Raw genomic sequence first — 19,223 nt, forward strand, 5'->3', positions numbered from 1 at the left:
CTAAAAAATGAATGCTCAGAAGTACCAGACTCTCGCACCTTGCTGCCACAGATAGAAACTGATAGAAGCAGAACATCAGAGAAAATAGATTAAAAACTATTCAGAACTGATAGAAACAGGAGCTGACTGAAACTCATAGATTTTCCTTAAACCAGTGTTGAAACAGCCCTTATCCTTGTTTTGACAACAGCGTGTCATCTGAGCACAGCTGAGTTACCCGCGCTGGTTTTTCCTATGCTAAAGCTAAATCGCGTGTGCGTGGAGACAAGATTTAAGATGTCAGCAGATCAAATCCTCAGCACTGCTTTATTGTCACAGTTGCAAGGGTGTTAGGAAATAGGTGCTTTCTCCGCAATTCACCTTTTTTTAACTTAGGTTAAGATTCATCCCACTTTCTATTAGGGACTCACTGAAGCTGCCTGTGTTGACAGTGGAGGAGGTGGATTAGCTGATTTTCTTGTGAGGGGACTGTCTGTTCACCCCAATGACTGCCATCCTGCTAAAGGTGCTTTGTTTAAGTGCCTAAATTTGGGCTGGATGATGGCCCCAGGGGTGCACACAGATAGTTCAACAAGACCTCAGTGCAAGGGTGTCTGGCACAGGGAGTAGTTGAGCACAAAGAGAAGAGCTTCAAGGCAGTTTTAGAGGGGCTGGGGGCAATTTGAAGAGGTTATTATTTGGAAAGTTTTCCTTTTTCCTTATCCTGATCTTCTGAGACGGCAAAAAACCTCCTGCAGCAGGGAAAGGGTGGGAGTGTGGGGAGGAACATGGGGCTGGGCTGGTCCGGGTGCAGGGAACTGAGCACATGTGCTGCAGACATGCACAGCGGTGATTTAGAGGCAAGAATGTTTGGGCTGGAAGAAACCCAATTTATCAGATTGATAGCTTGGGAGCCTGACTCTATTAGTTGCAAAGTAGAAAGCAAACCCATTAATTTTTGTCTAACAACCTTGTTTTCCTGTTTTCAGAAGAATCTGACGGAGCTGAGGTCCTTTGGCTCACCACCTTCAGCTGTCAGCAATGTCACCGCAGCCGTGATGGTGCTGATGGCCCCAGGAGGAAAGATTCCCAAGGACAGGAGCTGGAAAGCAGCCAAAGCCGCCATGGCCAGGGTGGATGGCTTCCTGGACTCCTTGATCAAGTTCGACAAGGAGAACATCCATGAGAACTGCCTCAAAGCCCTTCAGCCCTATTTACAGGATCCCAAGTTTAAACCCGAATTTGTGACCACCAAGTCCTTGGCGGCGGCCGGGCTCTGCTCCTGGGTGGTGAACATGGTGCGGTTCCACGCTGTGTTCTGCGAGGTGCAGCCCAAGCGGCAGGCTCTGAGCAGGGCCAACGCCGAGCTGGCGGCTGCCCAGGACAAGCTGGCCAGTATCAAGGCCAAGATTGCTGTAAGTGCTTGCCCTTCGGTGGGAGCAGTGTAAGGGAAAGGGACCTGGGGGTCCTGGGGACAGCAGGGTGACCATGAGCCAGCACTGGGCCCTTGTGGCCAGGAAGGCCAATGGTACCTGGGGTGGGTTAGAAGGGGGTGGTCAGTAGGTCAGAGAGGTTCTCCTGCCCCTCTACTCTGCCCTGGGGAGACCACACCTGGAATATTGTGTCCAGTTGTGGCCCCTCAGTTCCAGAAGGACAGGGAACTGCTGCAGAGAGCCCAGCGCAGCCACCAAGATGCTGGAGGGAGTGGAGCATCTCCCGTGTGAGGAAAGGCTGAGGGAGCTGGGGCTCTGGAGCTGGAGAAGAGGAGACTGAGGGGGGACTCATTCATGGGGATCAATATGGAAAGGGGAAGTGTCAGGAGGATGGAGCCAGGCTCTTCTGGGTGACAGCCAGCGACAGGACAAGGGGGAATGGGTGCAAACTGGAACACAGGAGGTTCCACTTAAATACGAGAAGAAACTTCTTCCTGGTGAGGGTGGCAGAGCCTGGCCCAGGCTGCCCAGGGAGGTTGTGGAGTCTCCTTCTCTGCAGACATTCAAACCCGCCTGGACCCCTTCCTGTGGAACCTCAGCTGGGTGTTCCTGCTCCATGGGGGGATTGCACTGGATGAGCTTTCCAGGTCCCTTCAACCCCTGACATTCTGGGATTCCATGACTTGTCACACTGGTCACTGCCTGGGGAGAAATCCTCCACTTTGGAGCAAACTGCTTCTCTGTGCTCACGTGTGGAGTGGGAATCCAAAGATTTTTTTTTACTGCTGCTTTCTACATTTCATCTGTTCTTCGCCAGCCTTGCTTACACCTTGAAAGAAAGGCTAATTAATAATTCTTATTATTCCCACCTAGTTTTTCAAAACGTAATTTACCTCTACACCTGGGTCCTCAGGACACTCATTGTCTCAAACCAGTGTGTTCCTGGGGGGGAAGAGGAACCGGAGGCTCATTCAGAGCACTCACAGCATGTGCTGGGCTGGCTCCCTGCGCTCAGTCCCCGATGATGGGCGTTTTTTGCAGGATGACGACTGCTGAAGTACGAGGCTAAAAGTTTGTCCCTGCACAGCTCCCTGATGGCAAATCTTGTGCATCATCCTTATTTAGTTTTTTGCTAATTAAAAAAAAAAAAAGAAAAAAGGCAGCGCAGCAGGGACATCTTTACCCAGCCTGGCCTGGGATGTCTCCAGGGATGGTTCATCCACCACCTCTCTGGCCAAGCTGGGCCAGGCTCTCACCACCCTCAGGGCAACAATTTCTTCCTCATGTCCAGCCTGAATCTCCCTCCTTTAGTTTAAACCATCACCCCTTGTCCTATCGCAACAGGCCCTGCTCAAAAGTCTGTCCCCATCTTTCTTATCAACCCCATTGACGTATGAAAAGGCCACACTAAGGTCTCCCCGGAGCTTCTCTTCTCCAGCTGAACCCCCCAGCTCTCTCACCTGTCCTCCCAGCAGAGCTGTTCCAGCCTCGGATCATTCCTGTGGCTTCTCTGGCCCCGCTCCAGCAGGTCCATGTGTGTCCTGTGCTGAGGACCCAGAGCTGGACCAGCACTGCAGACAGCAAAAAAACCCCACAAAAAACCCAGACAAATAAGTCAATAAAATCAAAATACGTAAAAAATATTGACAAGTAAGTAAAAATATTGACTTATTTTGGAGCATGTGCCCCGAAACCTGCCTTTTCTTAACATGCTGTGGATCTGGCATCCTCCTTCATGAGTGAAGGATCCTGTGTGTCTGTGCCTTCGTACTGACACCACAGTGTGTGCAAAATCCCCTTTAAAAATCAACATGTGTTGTCAGCTGGGCTGACAGTTCTGTGTTGAAATATGCGGCTTTGAGATGTGCACTTAGAGAGGGGCAGCGCTGTTCCTGCAGCCCAGCTCGTGCGAGGACTCATCTGTTCCATCTTCGTTTTAGAAAATATATAGCTCTTTTGATGCCTCCTAGGCTTCTTAAAATGCTTACTACACTTTTTAACTAAAAATATTAAAGAAAAGGCTGCAGATTCCTCCAGTAGCCCCTTCCTGCTGCAGAGGTGGGCACAGCACCTGGAGCAGGGCTGGATTTAGAGCTATTTAGCCTCTAATTCTCCCATCTCAGATGTGAAATACAGCACTGGGAAACATTTTTTTATCCCTTTATGGTTCTTGTTTCTGAAGCTTTTAATGTCTGAGCTTTTTCTCTTCTTTCTTTTTTTGAAGAAGTGGGATTTGGTTAAGGAAGTGGCAATCCCCCCAATCTTTGGGGGGATTACTGGTGCCTCACCAGCATGCACTTGCAAAACTGATTGGTTTAGGTGAGTTTTCCCCTCTGCAGATGGGTAATGACACACTGCTCGGCGCAGGGCTGGATCTGTAGGGATATCCCTGCTTATCAAACTGTGATATCTTGGATACCTTCATTGACGTGAGGCTGATTCATACCTGCTCACAACAGGGCCCTGAGCTGCCGCATATCTATTTTTAGGAATAAATGAGACTATTTGGATTTTCAAAAATACTTATCACTTTGCCTGGGAAGTAAGGTCACTACAAATCTGGGGAGGGTAGATATAGAAGTGAGAGCTGTCCTCCCAGCTGCACACAGATGTGTTTGTGTGTTACTGCAGAGTGGGTCTGGTGGGCATTGCAGCTCTGACCTGTTCTCACAGCTCACGCTCATGTATCAGATTGTGCTTGTGTAATGGGGTTTTATATATAGGAGTGTACGTATGCACACACATTCATGTACCTGCAGGGACAGAAACTTTTTGTGTTATTAATTCCAAGACAGGTCAAGGAGGGAGCGCTTTGTGTTTTCCAGTATCCTGGAGAGCTGCAGATACTGGAATGGAATGGAATGGAATGGAATGGAATGGAATGGAATAGAATAGAATAGAATAGAATAGAATAGAATAGAATAGAATAGAATAGAATAGAATAGAATAGAATAGAATAGAATAGAATAGAATAGAATAGAATAGAATAGAATAGAATAGAATCCTTTTTTATTTTCAGGTTTGTTTCTAGCGTAGCTCAAACAGCGTTAGAGTGATTTACGAGCAGTTTATCCTTAAGCAGTTTGCACTGGGTGGAGATAAAATCTATTATTACTTCTGCCTCTCTTACCAGAAGTGAGATGCTCCAAGTGCTTGTGGGAGCCCTTGATTTGTTTTAGACCTGAGTGTGAGCAGCTCTGGCCAAGCAAAGGGACAGTGTGGGGGGCTCCAGGTGCTTTGGGAGCTTCTGCCCCTTCCCAGCCCTCAAACACTTTGCAGCCGGCCTGCACGTGAGATGGTCCCACCTGGAGCTGCTTGCGCTCCTCTGTCACAGTGTCCAAGGCAGCTCAGGCAGCTTTAGGAGCAGGATCACTTTATTGACTTCTATGTCATAGTCCTTTCTAGAAAGAGGGCACAGGAGGTGTGTTCTGGCGATGGTTCAAGCCCCAGGAGCCCCTTGGGGTTCTGCGCGCAACTCAGCAGAGCCTCAAGGACTGGACCGAGACCAGAGGGGCTGCAGCATCAGAGAACAAAAGACTTGGTTTTCTTAGCTGCCCTGTTCATAGCTATAGCACCACTCATAGGTGCTTGGCCATAAGGACCCCTTTTCCCAGTTTAAATTCACACCAAATACATTAGTTTTGCAGGTTCTTCGCCTGTGCCCTGCGCTGAGGGTGTGAGTTCCAAGCACACAATGTAACCCAGGACCCGGCTGCTCCGCGCTGCTCCTGCTGCCGCAGGGGGAGTATCTCTCCAGAAGGGTTTGCCTTAAAACTGTGCTGTGATTTTCTCCTTTTATTTTCTTTTCTCATGTACAGCGCCTCAACGAGAACCTGAGGAAGCTCACAGCCAAGTTTGAGAAGGCCACTTCCGACAAACTCAAGTGTCAGCAAGAAGCCGAAGCGACAGCGTGTACCATTGCTCTTGCGAATCGACTGGTGAGTGTCAGCAGATGCAGCTCTGGTGGCATGAATGGGAGGTACCAGGTGCTGCTGAGATGCGAACCACGTGCGCACAGCACGTTACATCCTCTCATTTTTTTGGAATATGTCTCCTGCACTGCAGCAAGTTTCAGTAATGAAAATGATTTTGCATTGGCTGTTTTCATACATCAGGGTAGGCACTGCTCATATTGCTATACCCTCTTCACAGGTCTCATCTCCTTTTTGTTACTTAAAAGCTTGATCAAGTACTGATGAGCCAAAACTATATTACTCAAAAATCGTATCATTAAAAAAAAAAAGACAGGAATATGCCAGTAGCTTTGCAGGTTTAGAAATTATGAAAAGTTAATAGTGAAAAGCTCTAAAAAAGCAGCGCATGTCTCCATTATCAGTCCATCGCTATGCATTGCAGTCTATTGTATCTTCAAAATACGCAGCCTCCTAGTCCTCTGCAGGGGCAATGCCCTTGTCACTACTTCACAGATAAGACACTGAGAGATGATGGCTTCTGTTCACACTAGCTGGAGCCCCAGCTCACATCCAGTGCCTTAATTGCCCTTAATGCTTTGCATTTTGGCTTCCGCACTGGCTGTCAGCTCCGAGCGAGCCAGTTCTTCCTCTGAGCAATGGAACAGGGCTGCAGGAGACTGACTGGTGCTTGAGCTCTGCCCTGCCAGGCGGTGGTGTTGGAGCTGGTTCTAGCAGCTGATTCTGCTGACTCAAGCTCCCCCTCTTGCACACAAAGGCACCATTATCATAGAATCACAGAATCATTTGGTTGAAAGAGCCCCTCAAGATCATCAAGTCGAACAGTTAACCCACCCTGGCACTGCCCCATGTCCCTGAGAGTGTCATCTCCATCTATTCAACCCCTCCAGGGATGGTGACTCCAGCACTGCCCTGGGCAGCCTGTTCCAATGCCCCACAGCCCTTTGGGGAAGAAATTGTTCCCCAGATCCAACCTCAGCCTCCCCTGGCGCAACTTGAGGCCGTTTCCTCTCATCCCATCGCTTGTTCCTGGGGAGCAGAGCCCGAACCCCAGGCTCCAAGCTCCTTTCAGGCAGTTCAGAGATCAGAAGGTCTCCCCTCACCTCCTGTTCTCCAGCTGAACCCCCAGGTCCCTCAGCTGCTCCCATCACACTTGTGCTCCAGCCCCTCACCAGCTCCGCTCCCTTCTCTCAACTCTCTCCAGCACCTCAAGGCCTTTCTTGGTGTGAGGGGCCAAAAACTGAACACATTGATATAATCTCAATGGAAAGCCCCAATTTTTCCATGTTTTTAAAATATCTGACATGCTAGACCTGCAGGGAAGATGCAGGTGGAGGTCTGGACTTAGGCAGTTGCGTTCCCACATTGCAGCTCTTCATGTGCAGAGCTCCTCCCGTGCCCTGTTTTGGGTGAGGGATATGTGCACAGCTGCCGAGCCTGTCCTGTGACCTGGCAAAACTCACTGAAACGTGTGGCCCCTGCTTTGTGACCTGCAGCCTGGGCCTGCAGCAGCCCTGAAAGGCAAGCGGCCGTGCTGCTCTTCCTCCCAGCGGCAGGGGAGATGCTGTGTTTGAACCGCTCTCTTTCCCAAGAGACTCGGCCTGTATCTCCAGGAGACCATCCTGCCTGCTCTGCCCATCTTCAGGGATGCAGGTTGGTCTCTGTGTTGTTGAAGCTGCTACTGCTGGTGGAGCTGGTGGCAGCTGCATCCCAGTACAAAGGTATGTCTAGAAGTGATGCAGGATTCTCTGATTGGCTGTAATCTGTATATAAAGTAAAATATCTGTTTGCATCTATCCCAATGTAGCATGCAGTGATAAATATAGAAGTCAAATGGTTAAGCTTTTTGCTTTGGACATGCAGAGTTGTGCTCTGTTCCACATTTCGTACTCTCAGACCTTCTTAAGTGACCTTCAGCAAATTGCTTTAGCCTGGATTTTCAGAACTGTTTAGATTTCGGGTGAGTTTTCACAGACACATGAAAAAGGGCAGGAAAGTGTTCCCCAAAAGTGCGGAGTTCACCTGCTGCATGCTTGGGTACTGGGAAACTTCGGAAAAAAGACCCTTCATCTTGAATATCTGTGTGCCTGCGTTGGAAGAGCCGCGTGCAGCCCGGCTGCGGCACAGGCGGCTGCTTTGCTGACAAATGCGTTTGGGACTCTGAGATGCTCAGATATCCGGGGTCAAAGACAAACAGCAGAAAAGTCCCTTCCTGTGCCGATTTAGATCTGTTTTATGCAACCGCTGAAGGAGTTTTATGCTTTCATGTTCTTCAGGTTAAATCTCGCTGAATGCTTCTGAAGCATTTAATTAAAACAGGAAAGTAGCTTTTTCTTTTGAAAGAGCCATTGATGTTTCCGGGGAGATTTTGAAGGATGAGTATTGCCCTGTGTCTTTCTGCAGACTAACAAAATCACATTGAACGTGTGACATGGAGGTAGATTGTGGCTCACATAGAAGAACCACAAAATAGAAGAAAATATTTCATTAAAAAGAAACATAGAAATGATGGTTGCAATTCTTTTCATATAAATATGTGTGTGTGTGCTTTACACTGAATACGGCTTAATTTCACCTTGATTAGTACCACTGTAGTGACAGATTGTCACCTGTGATGTATCTTCCTACATGATTTTTTTTAAGTTTGATAATTTCCTTTAAAAGCAACTATTTCAATTCTGAAATCAAGATAAGACATAGGAATCAAGTTTTAGAAAATCTTTCTTTGGTTGCAACTGCATTTTTAGCAATGATCTCTGCACTAGTCTGTGGTCTGACAGCACGGAGTTTGTGTCATGGGCGGTATAACCTCAGTGAAGCAATAGGAATATATTGGCTCTGAAACGTGTTCTTTCCCTTGCTCATGACCTGGGGATGCTCACAGGTTTCTTTCATCTTGAAATGCTTTGGGTGCATTTGGATGCCTTCCAAATAATGAGCGTGCTAGCTGTGATAAAGAAAGGTTTCTAACTGCAGGAAGGAAATGAACTCGTTTTCAGCCAGAGCAGCACAGCCACTGCAGACAAGGACACACAGGGCTCCACAGCTCTGCTTGTGTGGAAAGATGTGGAAGATGTTCCCGGGGTGCTGCAGCACTGCTCTGTCCCCTGTGAGTGTATCTCCTCCCAGTGCTGCTGGGTGACCCAGCTCCATCTGCCCTTGCCTTCCTTTCCTTCTGTGTGTGTGTGTATTGGTGGGGGAAACATCACTAGGAAGACGATCAGCTGCGAGTCCAAGCTCTGAAGAAAGCCGTGAGAGAAAGAGAGGAGAAAACACAAAAGGAGATGGAGCTTTTGAGGGCTAAGAAGAAACTCGAAGCCCTGAAAAAGGAACACCAGAAGCTCAGCAGCCAAGTGCAGAAGCACTCCATCTTCAAAAACTACCTGGAGGATGTGGTGAAGATCTCCCCACAGGTGAGTTTGGACATGAGAGACAGATCATGGCCTCAGGGAGGGCTGTATGTGGATGTTAAACCTGGAGGAGATAAGGCAAGTCCAGGGAAATCATGACACTTGGTCAAACCCAGAGACCTCAGGTGGGATGGGAGGAGGTTCCCTGCAAGCCAGGTGAGCCAAGGGGACCAGAGTGAGGGGAGGAAAAGCAGAAAAGGAGACAAAAGCTTGAGAAAACCCAAGAAAAAGTGTTAGAAGGGGGAACAGCACAGAGCTGAGGGGCATGGGGACCCCTTTGTGTCCCTGTTTCACGTGACATGGATGGTTTGGGAGGAGGGCCAAGCTGCCCAAGAATGGGAGCCCAGGCAGCTGTCGGGAAAGCTGAGCCCTTCTCAAGGGTGTGCGGGCGTCCCTCCCTGCATCGCTCGCACTCCTCCGGCCTGGCTGCCCCACTCCCATGGCTGGGTGACTTGGCCCTGGCAGCTGCACTTGTGCTTTGTTTCCTATCAGAGCACTGGGGGGTGGTACGACATCTCCCCTTGCTGCTGGCAGTGGCAGCTCTGGGACCGGCACAATGGGGCCATCAAACAGGGAATGTGGCGACGCTCGCAAACCAACTGGGGCAGCAGGCTCGCCAAGAGGGGAAATCTTTCAGCTGGGGGAGGTGTTGTCCCTGTTCAGGACAGGGTGCCAAACAGCACGAGACTTGCAGTCATGAGGGGAGGGCAGGGGCGTTACTAAACCCAGGATCCTTGTGCTGCAGTTTGAGGACATCCAGGACGTCATTTCCCGCTACAAGCTGCTGGTGAGGACGCGCAAGGACCTGCAGCAGTCCCAAGAGAAGGACAGGGAAATGATGGAGCAAGCCAAGGTGCTCCTGGATCAGTACGAGGCAGAGAAAGCAGCTGGGATCCTGCAGTGCCAAAATGAGCTGGAGCAGCTCCAACGACGTTTTGCGCAGGCTCAAAGTGATGTCCGCTTCTGGGTGAGGAACTGCGGGATGGGCAGGGGAAGATCTCCAAGGCCTGGCTGGGTGAAGCCACAGGGTCATGGCAAGGCACAGTGGCAGACTTTGTAATTGGAGGAGATGCCTCATTTCATCCCTGCAGCAGGGGGCTGCAGAATGACAAATGACAGACCAGGTCTGGAGCAGGTTATGTCAGGGCTTAAAACAAGTCCAACAGTGACCCAACTGGTGGTCATCTGGGCTGTACCAACGCACGTGAATGTGTAGAAACGCGCGCAGCTCTGCTGGCCTCTGTTCCCTTTGCATCACTCTGAGGGGGCCTTGCCAAATTCCCTTCCTGGATAGTCCAGGCTGCAGGAGTTGAGTCCCACCAGGGACCACCATTGTGGTGGTGCAGATCCAGCAGGGCAATTGCCTTCATCCTCCTGCTCACTTTGGTTGGTGAAATTTGCACTCCAAAAGGGCCAATGGGCTCCTCTCTGCCTCCTGTTCCCAGCCCTGCTGTGACCTCTACCATCTCTCTTCCCTACCTTAGATTCAGCAGTCTATCCTGGACCTCAGAGGCATCGTTACGGAGGTGAAACGGAAGGGCATGGAGAGCCACCGGCGAGCAGCTAAGCGCGAGCACTAAGGGCAAGAGGAGGGCAAAGAGCCCTAGGGATGTTGTGTTACGTCAGTGAAGTTTCAGAACCTTTCTAGCTGTTTTGTCCTGCCCAGTTGTTGAGTCCCTTTCATACTATTAAAATAACCAAAGATTTTGAAGTGTCCCTCCGTTTCCTGGGAGGGTTGGAAGCATCAGAGCATCTTCACCCCAGAGGCCGTGGGGTGCCTTTTCTGGCAGGTGGGATTCTGGTTGCAGGAGACGGTGTCCCAGCAAAGCAGGCAAAATAGGGAGAGCAGGCCGGGACAGGAGTGGAGCTTCAAATAAGGATTAGTACTGGTGTTCACATTGGGACCTTCCAGCCAGACTGAGCTCTGAGATGTTGAAGAGGGACGTCACAGCAGGGGGGCCGGTGCTTTGGAAGAGCTTCAGAGATTTTCCACCACCCCACCCAGCACATCTACAGATGTGGGTTTTGCTGCACAGCCATGTGCTGCGTACTAAAACTCACCTTCCCCCTCAAGATGTTGGGAAGGTGTGGAGAATGGATAGAGGTGAAGGATGAACCAGCCAGGGCGGTTGCACCAAGCATTTGGCTGTTCATGGCGAGGGCTGACATGACGAATGCAAAACAAGAGGCCTAAAAATGGCTCTGGAGTCCCACTGTGGAGTTCAGGCTGGGCTCAGAGTCTGTTAGGGAGGACATTTGAATGCACCAAAGACCCAATGACATAAGCTTACAGATTTGTGCATCAAAGAGACCATTGATCACATACTTGCTCCCTTCTCTCCAGTGGTTTTTCCTGTCCTGAGCCCAGAGCAGTGGATTCGGCTAATGCATCCTCCAGGAAAGTCTGAGAACAGAAGGCTGCTATCAGTGAACAAATATATCAAGATTTCAGGGCTTCGAGCATTAAAGGAGATTAACCTGGGGAGGCAGTTTCTTGCCTTTCCAAAGATTTCTCAGCCTGGCCCAAAAGAGAAACATTAGGTCAAGAGCCAGAAATGGAAGGGCTGGATGTCTCGCTGCTCTGTACTCTTGCAATACCAGAGAACTCCAAAGGATCTTGTTTCTGTTCCACTTCAACCACCCTGCTGTGACACAGCCTGAGACATCTCTCTGCAAAGGTCAGAGGTGCAGAAATCATCCAGGAGCCAAGCTTCCAACAGACATTTGTAGTGGCAGAGCCCCCCCCTGCCCCGGGGGGATGGGGTTGTCCCCAGCCTGGCTGAGAGGTGAAGCCAGATGCAAAAGAAACTGAAGGAGCACCATTAGAAGGTAATAATGAGTGAGCAATCGCTGAACACACGCGTGCAGAGCGCTGGCCAGTACATGCAGCCTATCGTGTTATTGTATAGCACGAGTTACAACCAATCACGTTGTTGTAAGGCGCGTGGACAGGGCAGCCTTGCTATAAAGCCAGCCCGGTCCGACAATAAAGCGAACTCTGTGAACCTCCCATTGGTGTGTCAGGTTCCGTGGCTCGCATGGAAAAAGCAACATTTCTGCTTTGCTGTAACGTGGGGGAGCCCCTCGCTGCCCCCCTAATTGGCTTGTGGGAGTCAGCAGCGTGGAAGGGAGTTAAAGCCTTGGAGCAAATGTCCTGCTTGCACTGAGAGCCCGCGGCCACCAGCCAAAATACCCTGGGTCTGTCCCCGCGGGGCAGCCACCCCCCGGCTCAGCACCGCCTTGTCCTCTGAGTCCCTGCAGCAGGACGAGCAGCTCAAGTGCCTCCAGGCCAGCATCATGCAGCTCCAAAAGGACTATGAGAAGTTCAGCTCGGCCCTTGGAAACCTCCAGCAGGATGGCCAGCAGGAGCAGAAGGACATCAAGGTGGGTGGCTGTAACCCGCAGTGCCGGCCCTGTTCCTGCTGGCTGTCCCAGCTCGTGCCGCTGTGGTACCCTGGCGTGGGAGCCGAGTGGGCAGCGCCCCTGGGGATGCTGAGCAAGTGGCTGTGCCTTGTGCTCCTGCCAGCTGCAGCTTCCCAGCGATGGAGGGGGCACAATGAGGGGGCACGTGTGGGAGGAGCCCTCCCGAACCAATCTTGGGGGGTGGGTGCAGAGGCTTTTTGTGGCAGGGGACGGTGTGCAGGTGGGGCTGTGCCCCCCAGGAGCTCCCCAGCCCTTTTCTCCCCTCTCCAGGCAGCTGCTGCCTGGTTTCCATTGCCTGTCCTGCGACCGGCCCCTCCACACGCTGGCGCCTGGACCGTGAGTAACTGTCCCCGACCCCTCCCTGGCGTCGAGTGACACATGGGGTGCCACCTGCCGGGCACTGAGCACCCCGTGTCCTGTCCCACAGGGAGCGGACGGGCGAGTGCAGGTACCCCACTGTTCCGCGGAGCTGCGGGGGCCCACACACCCTCACGCCCCCGCGCTTCCAGCCCCAACCGCCCAGCACCCCACGGCCGTCCCCATCCGGCGCCCGCAGCCCCAACAAGGTAGGGATGACGGAGGTGGGGAGGGGGATGCTGAGCTTGCGGGGGGATCCATCCGTGCCTCAGTTTCTCCAGGGAGAGCTGGCTGGGGGAGGGTTGCTGGGGGATGCGGAACGGGGCCCCGTGTTTGGGTCACACGCTCTCCCCTTCCCAGAAGGACGCGATGCAGCTGTCGGGCCAGGACGGCACTGATGGGAACCGGCAGGACGAGCAGCTCTCCATGATGGGGGGCTCTCAGCTGCCCACAACGCCAAGGGCCACCCCAGACACCACGACCTCGAGGAGCCGGCCAGGTATGGCCCTGTCAGGGCACCGGGGGGCAGAGGACACCCTGCTGTCTGGGGGGACGGGTCTGTGCCCGCAGCTGGGCAGGGCGGGACGGGGGTCTGGGGTCTGGGCTGGGATGTGGGGGCAGCACGGGCTGCTGGGGCAGCCGCTCCTTGTGGTGGAGCTGGAGGGAGCTGGGGGGACATGGGGGGTGGTTCTGGCAGTGTGGGACAACAGCCTGCGTGCTTCAGGGTGGGGGAAGGACCCTGTTTGTGGGTGTCTGTGGCTGACCCTGCCCCTTGCCCCCAGGCACCCCCTCCTCGCTGCTCTCGGCCGTGCTGCTGCACCAACCAGTCCCGTCTCCCAGGCGCTTCACCCTGGCACCGAGTCTGCTGCCACCCATCCAGCCCCCCCGCAGTGAATCACTCCCTGACAGCCGGGCAGGACAGGGGTCCCGGCCCCGGTCCCACCGCCCCGGGCGCTGAGCAGGCAGCGGCTGCAATAAATGGTGATGGGCAACCAAGCGCCGGTGCGGTCTGAGTGGGGGTCCCTGGGGCAGGATGGCAGAAAGCCCCGCTGTGTTTGCTTTTCAGGAGAAAAATAAGCGCTAAAAAGGCACTTTGGGGGTGCCCAGGTGGATCCGGTGGTACCCAGGGCCCCCCCAGAGGGAGCACTGGCAGCAAACCGGTGGGCACCAGGGCAGAGCCAGCAAAGGCCCATCCTGCACCCCGGGTGGGGCTGAGGTGTCCACGGGCTTCAGAAACACCCCCTGGGACTAACTGGGGGGACGGGCTGAGGGGGTAACCAGGGGGCTGTGCAAGAAGCCGGGCTGACTGTCGGCAGCCGGAGGAGGGGAGCGCTTTGCTCTGGGTCGGGGGACCCAGAACTGGGGGGACGCAGCAGCTCCGCGCCCCGCCCCGGGGGGCCCACAGCCCCATGTCGCAGCACTTTGCAGCCGCAGGAAAGCGCCCGGCACTTCCGGTTGATGGGCGCTCTGGTCACGCCCACAGCCCTCGGCTGACAGACGGGGCCCTCGTTTAGTGAAACGCCTGGGAGCAGGGAAGCTTCTGCAGCACTGACCGTATACGGGCCCAGCTCTGATTCCCTTGGGCTTGACAAGGAGGCTGTGGGACCTTCCGGCGGTTTCGGTGCGGGGCTGCGGGCGGAGCGTTGTCCTCAGACTGCGGACCCTGCAGGAGCTCCCCGGGCAGAGCCCCCCCCGCCCCGCCGGCCGGTGGTTGTGTCTGCTGGGGACCCTGCGGAGCCGCCAGCTTTCGTGAGTGGTGATGTGCCTTTGGAATTGTCATTCAAAGGGTAGATGAGCACAGCTCGGCTTCAGCCGGGACGCCTCTGTGCCTTTAGTTTTTGTTTTTCCTTCACCTTCCGTTTCGTGCGGAGCGGCCCGGCCCGGGACGGGGGGGTGTGGGTGTGTGTGCTGAGGGAACACCTCGTACCCAGCAGCCTGCTCCGTGCCGCTGCTCCTTGTCCCTGCATTTATATACGATACACAAATGTAAAGCAAACGGGGGGGGTGCGTGGGAGCAGGAGCGGCTGGGGGCTCCTGGGCCGGGCCTGACGCCTGCAACGCCTCACGCTTTCCCGCTCCCGTCGCGCCGCCATCTTCGGCGCGGGCAGTGAAGCCGCCGCACTGAGGCCGTGCATCGTGCCGCCGGGGAGGAGGGGAGCTGGTCGCTCTGGGAGCCGCTCTTGGGAAGCGGGCGGCACACCCCGCCGAGGAGGGGGAGTAAATGTCCTTCGAGTCCTCCTCCTCGGGTACCGGCACCGTTGGGGCGGTGGCTGATGAGGTGTCTGTGGCGGGGCGGGGAGAGCGCGGCCGCTGTGCCCTCACTAGAGATGGCGGCGGGGCGGTCTCTCGCGCGGACAGGACGGCGGCCGCGGGGAGCGGCGCTCCAGCCCCTGGCGGAGCTCGCATGGCTGGGTGAGGGGACGGGACCCCCCCTGCAGCCTCGCTGCCTGCCAGGGAACCCCCTTCCCCTTTTCCAAACCTCCCGTTCCCCCTCAGCTCAACCCCCCCTTTCCCAGCCAGAGGGAACCCGTTCTCTGCCCGGCCACCCCCATCGTGGGGTCACTTGTCCCCTGGTTCCTGAGGTTCCTCCGGGTGGGCGTGGGGCGGGTTTGGGTCGGGCTGAGCCGAGGCACGGCTCCCGGGGGGATGCTCTGCAGGGAACACCCCCCGCCCCAGGAGCGCTGCTGCTCCGGTTTATTTTCATATTTCCCGCCCCTAGCACTGCGCCCCAGCAGTGAACCAGCAGACTGCAGGTACCGAAGGGATCTCCTCCTCCTCCCCACCCCTTAAGGGGCGGTAATCACTGCAGGAGTAAGAAAAGGATACTGCAGGAGTAAGAAAAGGATACTGCAGGAGTAAGAAAAGGATGCTGCAGGAGCTGGGGTTGCCTTCTACATCTGTTGTTTCTCGCTTCAGAGCTGCGCCGGGGCTGCAGGACTCTCTGGCCGTGATGGTGAGCGGAAACAACTTTACAACCTGTAAAGTCATAAAACTTCCCAACTCACAAGGTTATAAAGCAGGTATGTTCATTTTGACGTCGGGCGCAAGGGGGATCGTTCCACCGTTCATGCGCAACTTGTAACAATATGAGGTGTGTTTAAATACAGGAAGGTGTTACGTATTCATAATGACCCCAGGAACGCCTCTACATATTCGTAACCTTTCCCGCTTCTTCTTAAAATGAGTCCCAGGTGATCATTTCCGTAGTCTCCTCCTTGACCCCTCCCTGTTGCACCTGCGCAGTGCCATCTGGTGGTCTTGAGGAGGGGTCTTTGGATGAAGGCTCCTTCAGCCTCGTCACAGTGACCTCTTTACCTTTGGCTCATTATGTTGAGTGGACTGGAACCCAAGCTGCCAAGTCGATTGAAATCAGACCGGTTCCCCCTTTTGCTGTAAATCTTCGTTATGTCGTCTTCTCAAGTTTACATCTAGGTGCTGTAAAACCTCTTACCTTGGCATTCGACGAGGTTCTGTTTTTTCTTAACATAATGGGTTAGTTAGTTAGTTCCCTCTGTCAGTTCCCCCCTTTTTGGGAAGGTTAGTAAATTCTTGTACTAACGTGATGATTCCCTATTTAACCTTTTCTCGGACCACAAGTAAGAAGGCTGCTTCGACAGGAGAAGACTTATCTTTCTCCCTCAAAGAACAAACAAATTCTCATGTTGAACAAAACATTCGTGTTGCTCTTCTGGGGCAGCTGATGACCGGGTGGCTGGTGCCCCGGCAGCAATGGCATCTGTTGGGCTGCAGCGGGAGCTCGCGCTCTTTGGCGTGGTGACCCCGCTCACTGCAGTTCCTAGCGCTTTCCTTTTGGGTTTCTTCTTCCCAGTGCGATGGCCAGGTCCAGTTTGGTGTTATCTTTTAAAATCATTAGTTTATACCCCGTTCCTTTTGCTGCCATTTCAGGATCTATAGGCGTGCCTGAGATTTGCATGGCTTGGACTACTGAATGTATTAACCGAACAAAGCACGGGGTCATACGTGGCAGAAACAGGAAACCCAGAAATGCACATACTATCATGAAGCCTATTTTCTTCCACCAGGCTCCCCCAAATAAGTTACCCCACCAATGGCTAGTAAGTATAGAATTCCATTTCTGTACTGGTACATGTGCAATGCGTTTTATCTCCTCTGCTATTTTCATTATGGCTTCCCCATCGTTATCTCTTTCCAAACAACACTCCGAAGTATTCAGTTTCCCACAGACGCCCCCCTCTCTTCAGCTAAAAGACAATCTCACGCTCCCTGATTTTGGTACACTGCAGCTCTGGTCTGAGACAATTGTCTCGCTATGAGATTCGGTGCCTCAGCCGTCTGGTTGCTTATTATTTCAACCACTGCTTGCAACCGAATAATTTGGTTTAGCATATATATAGGGGTACGGGATCCCCAGTTTCCATCTTGGGCCCATGTGGCTGGATCATAGTATTCAGATATTCTTTGTGCAGGCCATTCACCATCTTTCCAAGTTTGCATTCCTCCTATGGGGCATTTATTAAACTCCTCTCTGTTTCAAGTTTTGTCTTGCACTCCCCCTCCATCTGAATAGCCCCTCCTACCAGCTTGTGTAAAACAGATCCTCTGTTCTCCCCTAGGGCAGGAGGCAGAGCCTACAGCGAGTCCACCTTTCTCTAGGTTAGTTGCTACCCATAATTTCTGCCCTTGGATTTCACACTTCTCCAATTTTGTTCTATCATAACATCCAGAATTAATACGAGTGTGATAATGTAGAACATACTGGGTTAGTCTTCCTATTCTCACACGCTCGTAGCACTTGGTACAGGGATTAGCCAGGCTAAGTTGGGAAGAATAAGTCACCGCTCCTGGCAAGAGGATCAGGTCCAGGTTTCCACGCTCTCTGGCCGAGCAGGTTGCAGCCGGCAGCCGAGTTCGTCGTCTTCTCGGCAGCGAGGGCCGTGTCCCTGCCTTTCCTGTTTTTGTCGTTAGCGTGGCGATTATCTGTTGCTTTATCCATGCGAGCCACGGAACCTGACACACCAATATGATGTTCACAGAGTTCGCTTTATTGTCGGACCGGGCTAGCTTTATAGCAAAGCTGCCCTGTCCACGCGCCTTACAACAATGTGATTGGTTGTAACTCGTGTTATACAATAACATGATAGGCTGCATGTGCTGTCCACGCGCTCTGCACGCATGTGTCCGGCGATTGCTCACTCATTATTACATTCTAATGGTGCTCCTTTAGTCTCTTTTGTCTCTGGCTTCACCTCTCAGCCAGGCTGGCGACAACCCCATCCCCCTGGGGCGGGGGGGGGGCTCTGCCACTACATCTCCCCCTCTTTTATTTAATATTAACAATACGCCATATCATGCTTTAAATACAGTGTGAAATACAGGGTAAGAACATTAAGGCTAATACAATTACAATTAACAAGAACAAACCTGTTTTCAATATTCCTTTTAACCAAACAAGGCATTCACCCCAAAAAACCCAATATCTTCTGTTATTTTCTTGTTCTGCAAATCTTCTATCTTTTTAACTTTTAAGTTCAAATAACACATACAATCAAACTCTTCATAACTGTGAACATGTCCAATAACAAAAGATTAATTGCTGCTCTGTTTTACAAAGTGGTATTCTCAACATTGGCTACATTCGTTGCTTAAAGCGATAACATGTCTGAGGTTAAGGGTTGTCATCACTGCAATAGGTTTCTTCTCTGTTAGCTAGCCAAGGTCTCACCCACTTTGCTGGGATCCATGAATTTTTGTGGTTACCTGTAGAAACACAAGCATATCCCCTTCCCCAGGTTATTAGTGACATAGGACCTTCCCATTGTTGTGTTGTCGGATTAAACACACTAACCTTAGGCACATTTTCGGAAAAATCTTTGACATTTTTGATATGGTGCATAACAACCGGTTCCATTTCAGTTTCACTTTTAGGATTAAGCCAGTTCAGCACATACAATGCCTTCATCAATACCTCTTCTGGGCTCACACCAATTCCCCCTTGTTTTTTCAAAACAGACAAAAGATTTTTTAATGTACGGTGTGCACGCTCAATAATTGCTTGGCCAGTAGAATTATAAGGGATTCCAAACAGGTGCTGTACCTTCCACTGGGTGAGGAAGGCTGCAAGTCTGTCAGAGTGGTATGCAGGACCATTATCTGTTTTGATTTGTGTAGGGACACCCATGACAGCAAAAGCTTGTAGTAAATGACGTTTTACTGCCTTTGTATTTGCTGAGGTCAAGGCTGTAGCCCACAGCAGTCCTGAACAGGTATCTATGGAGACATGAATGTACTTTTGTCTGCCAAATGGTGCAAATTCAGTAATATCAGTTTGCCATAACTGACCTGGTTGCAAGCCCCGAGGATTTACTCCCTTTTGTTGGAGAGGGACTATGCGGGCACAATCAGGACAAGCTGCAATAATGGCTCGAGCTTGTTCCTTTGTAATTGTAAACTGCTTTCGGAGTGCTGCTGAGGATTGATGAAAGAATTCGTGAGCTTGTCTGGTTTGTTCAAAAGGGGATATATCTGCTACTGCCACAAGTTTGTCTATAATGCTGTTTCCCTCTACTAGACCACCTGGTATGTTAGTATGGCTTTTTATATGCATGATAAATACTGGTGCTGTCCTATGATCTAATACGTTCCACAAATCTAACAATGCTTCAAACAACAAGGAATTGGAAACTCGCTGCAAAAGCGCACTATGTATT

General features: G+C 52.1%; 1 protein-coding gene across 1 annotated transcript in view; it reads left to right on the top strand.

Annotated features, from left to right (window-relative positions):
- LOC136115767 (dynein axonemal heavy chain 9-like) overlaps window positions 1-9,937 on the top strand; it is a gene marked incomplete at its 5' end in the record, with an annotated part of 46,342 nt that extends 36,405 nt beyond the window's left edge. Inside the window, 4 exons of the mRNA XM_071813686.1 lie at window positions 969-1,394; window positions 5,231-5,350; window positions 8,557-8,757; window positions 9,500-9,937. Of these exons, the coding sequence (XP_071669787.1) occupies window positions 969-1,394; window positions 5,231-5,350; window positions 8,557-8,757; window positions 9,500-9,814 (1,062 nt within the window). The remainder of the gene's footprint in view (window positions 1-968; window positions 1,395-5,230; window positions 5,351-8,556; window positions 8,758-9,499) is intronic.
- Window positions 9,938-19,223: the final 9,286 nt, after the last annotated feature.

This window comes from Patagioenas fasciata, chromosome 12 (assembly GCF_037038585.1).
Source record: "Patagioenas fasciata isolate bPatFas1 chromosome 12, bPatFas1.hap1, whole genome shotgun sequence".
Classification (NCBI taxonomy): domain Eukaryota; kingdom Metazoa; phylum Chordata; class Aves; order Columbiformes; family Columbidae; genus Patagioenas; species Patagioenas fasciata.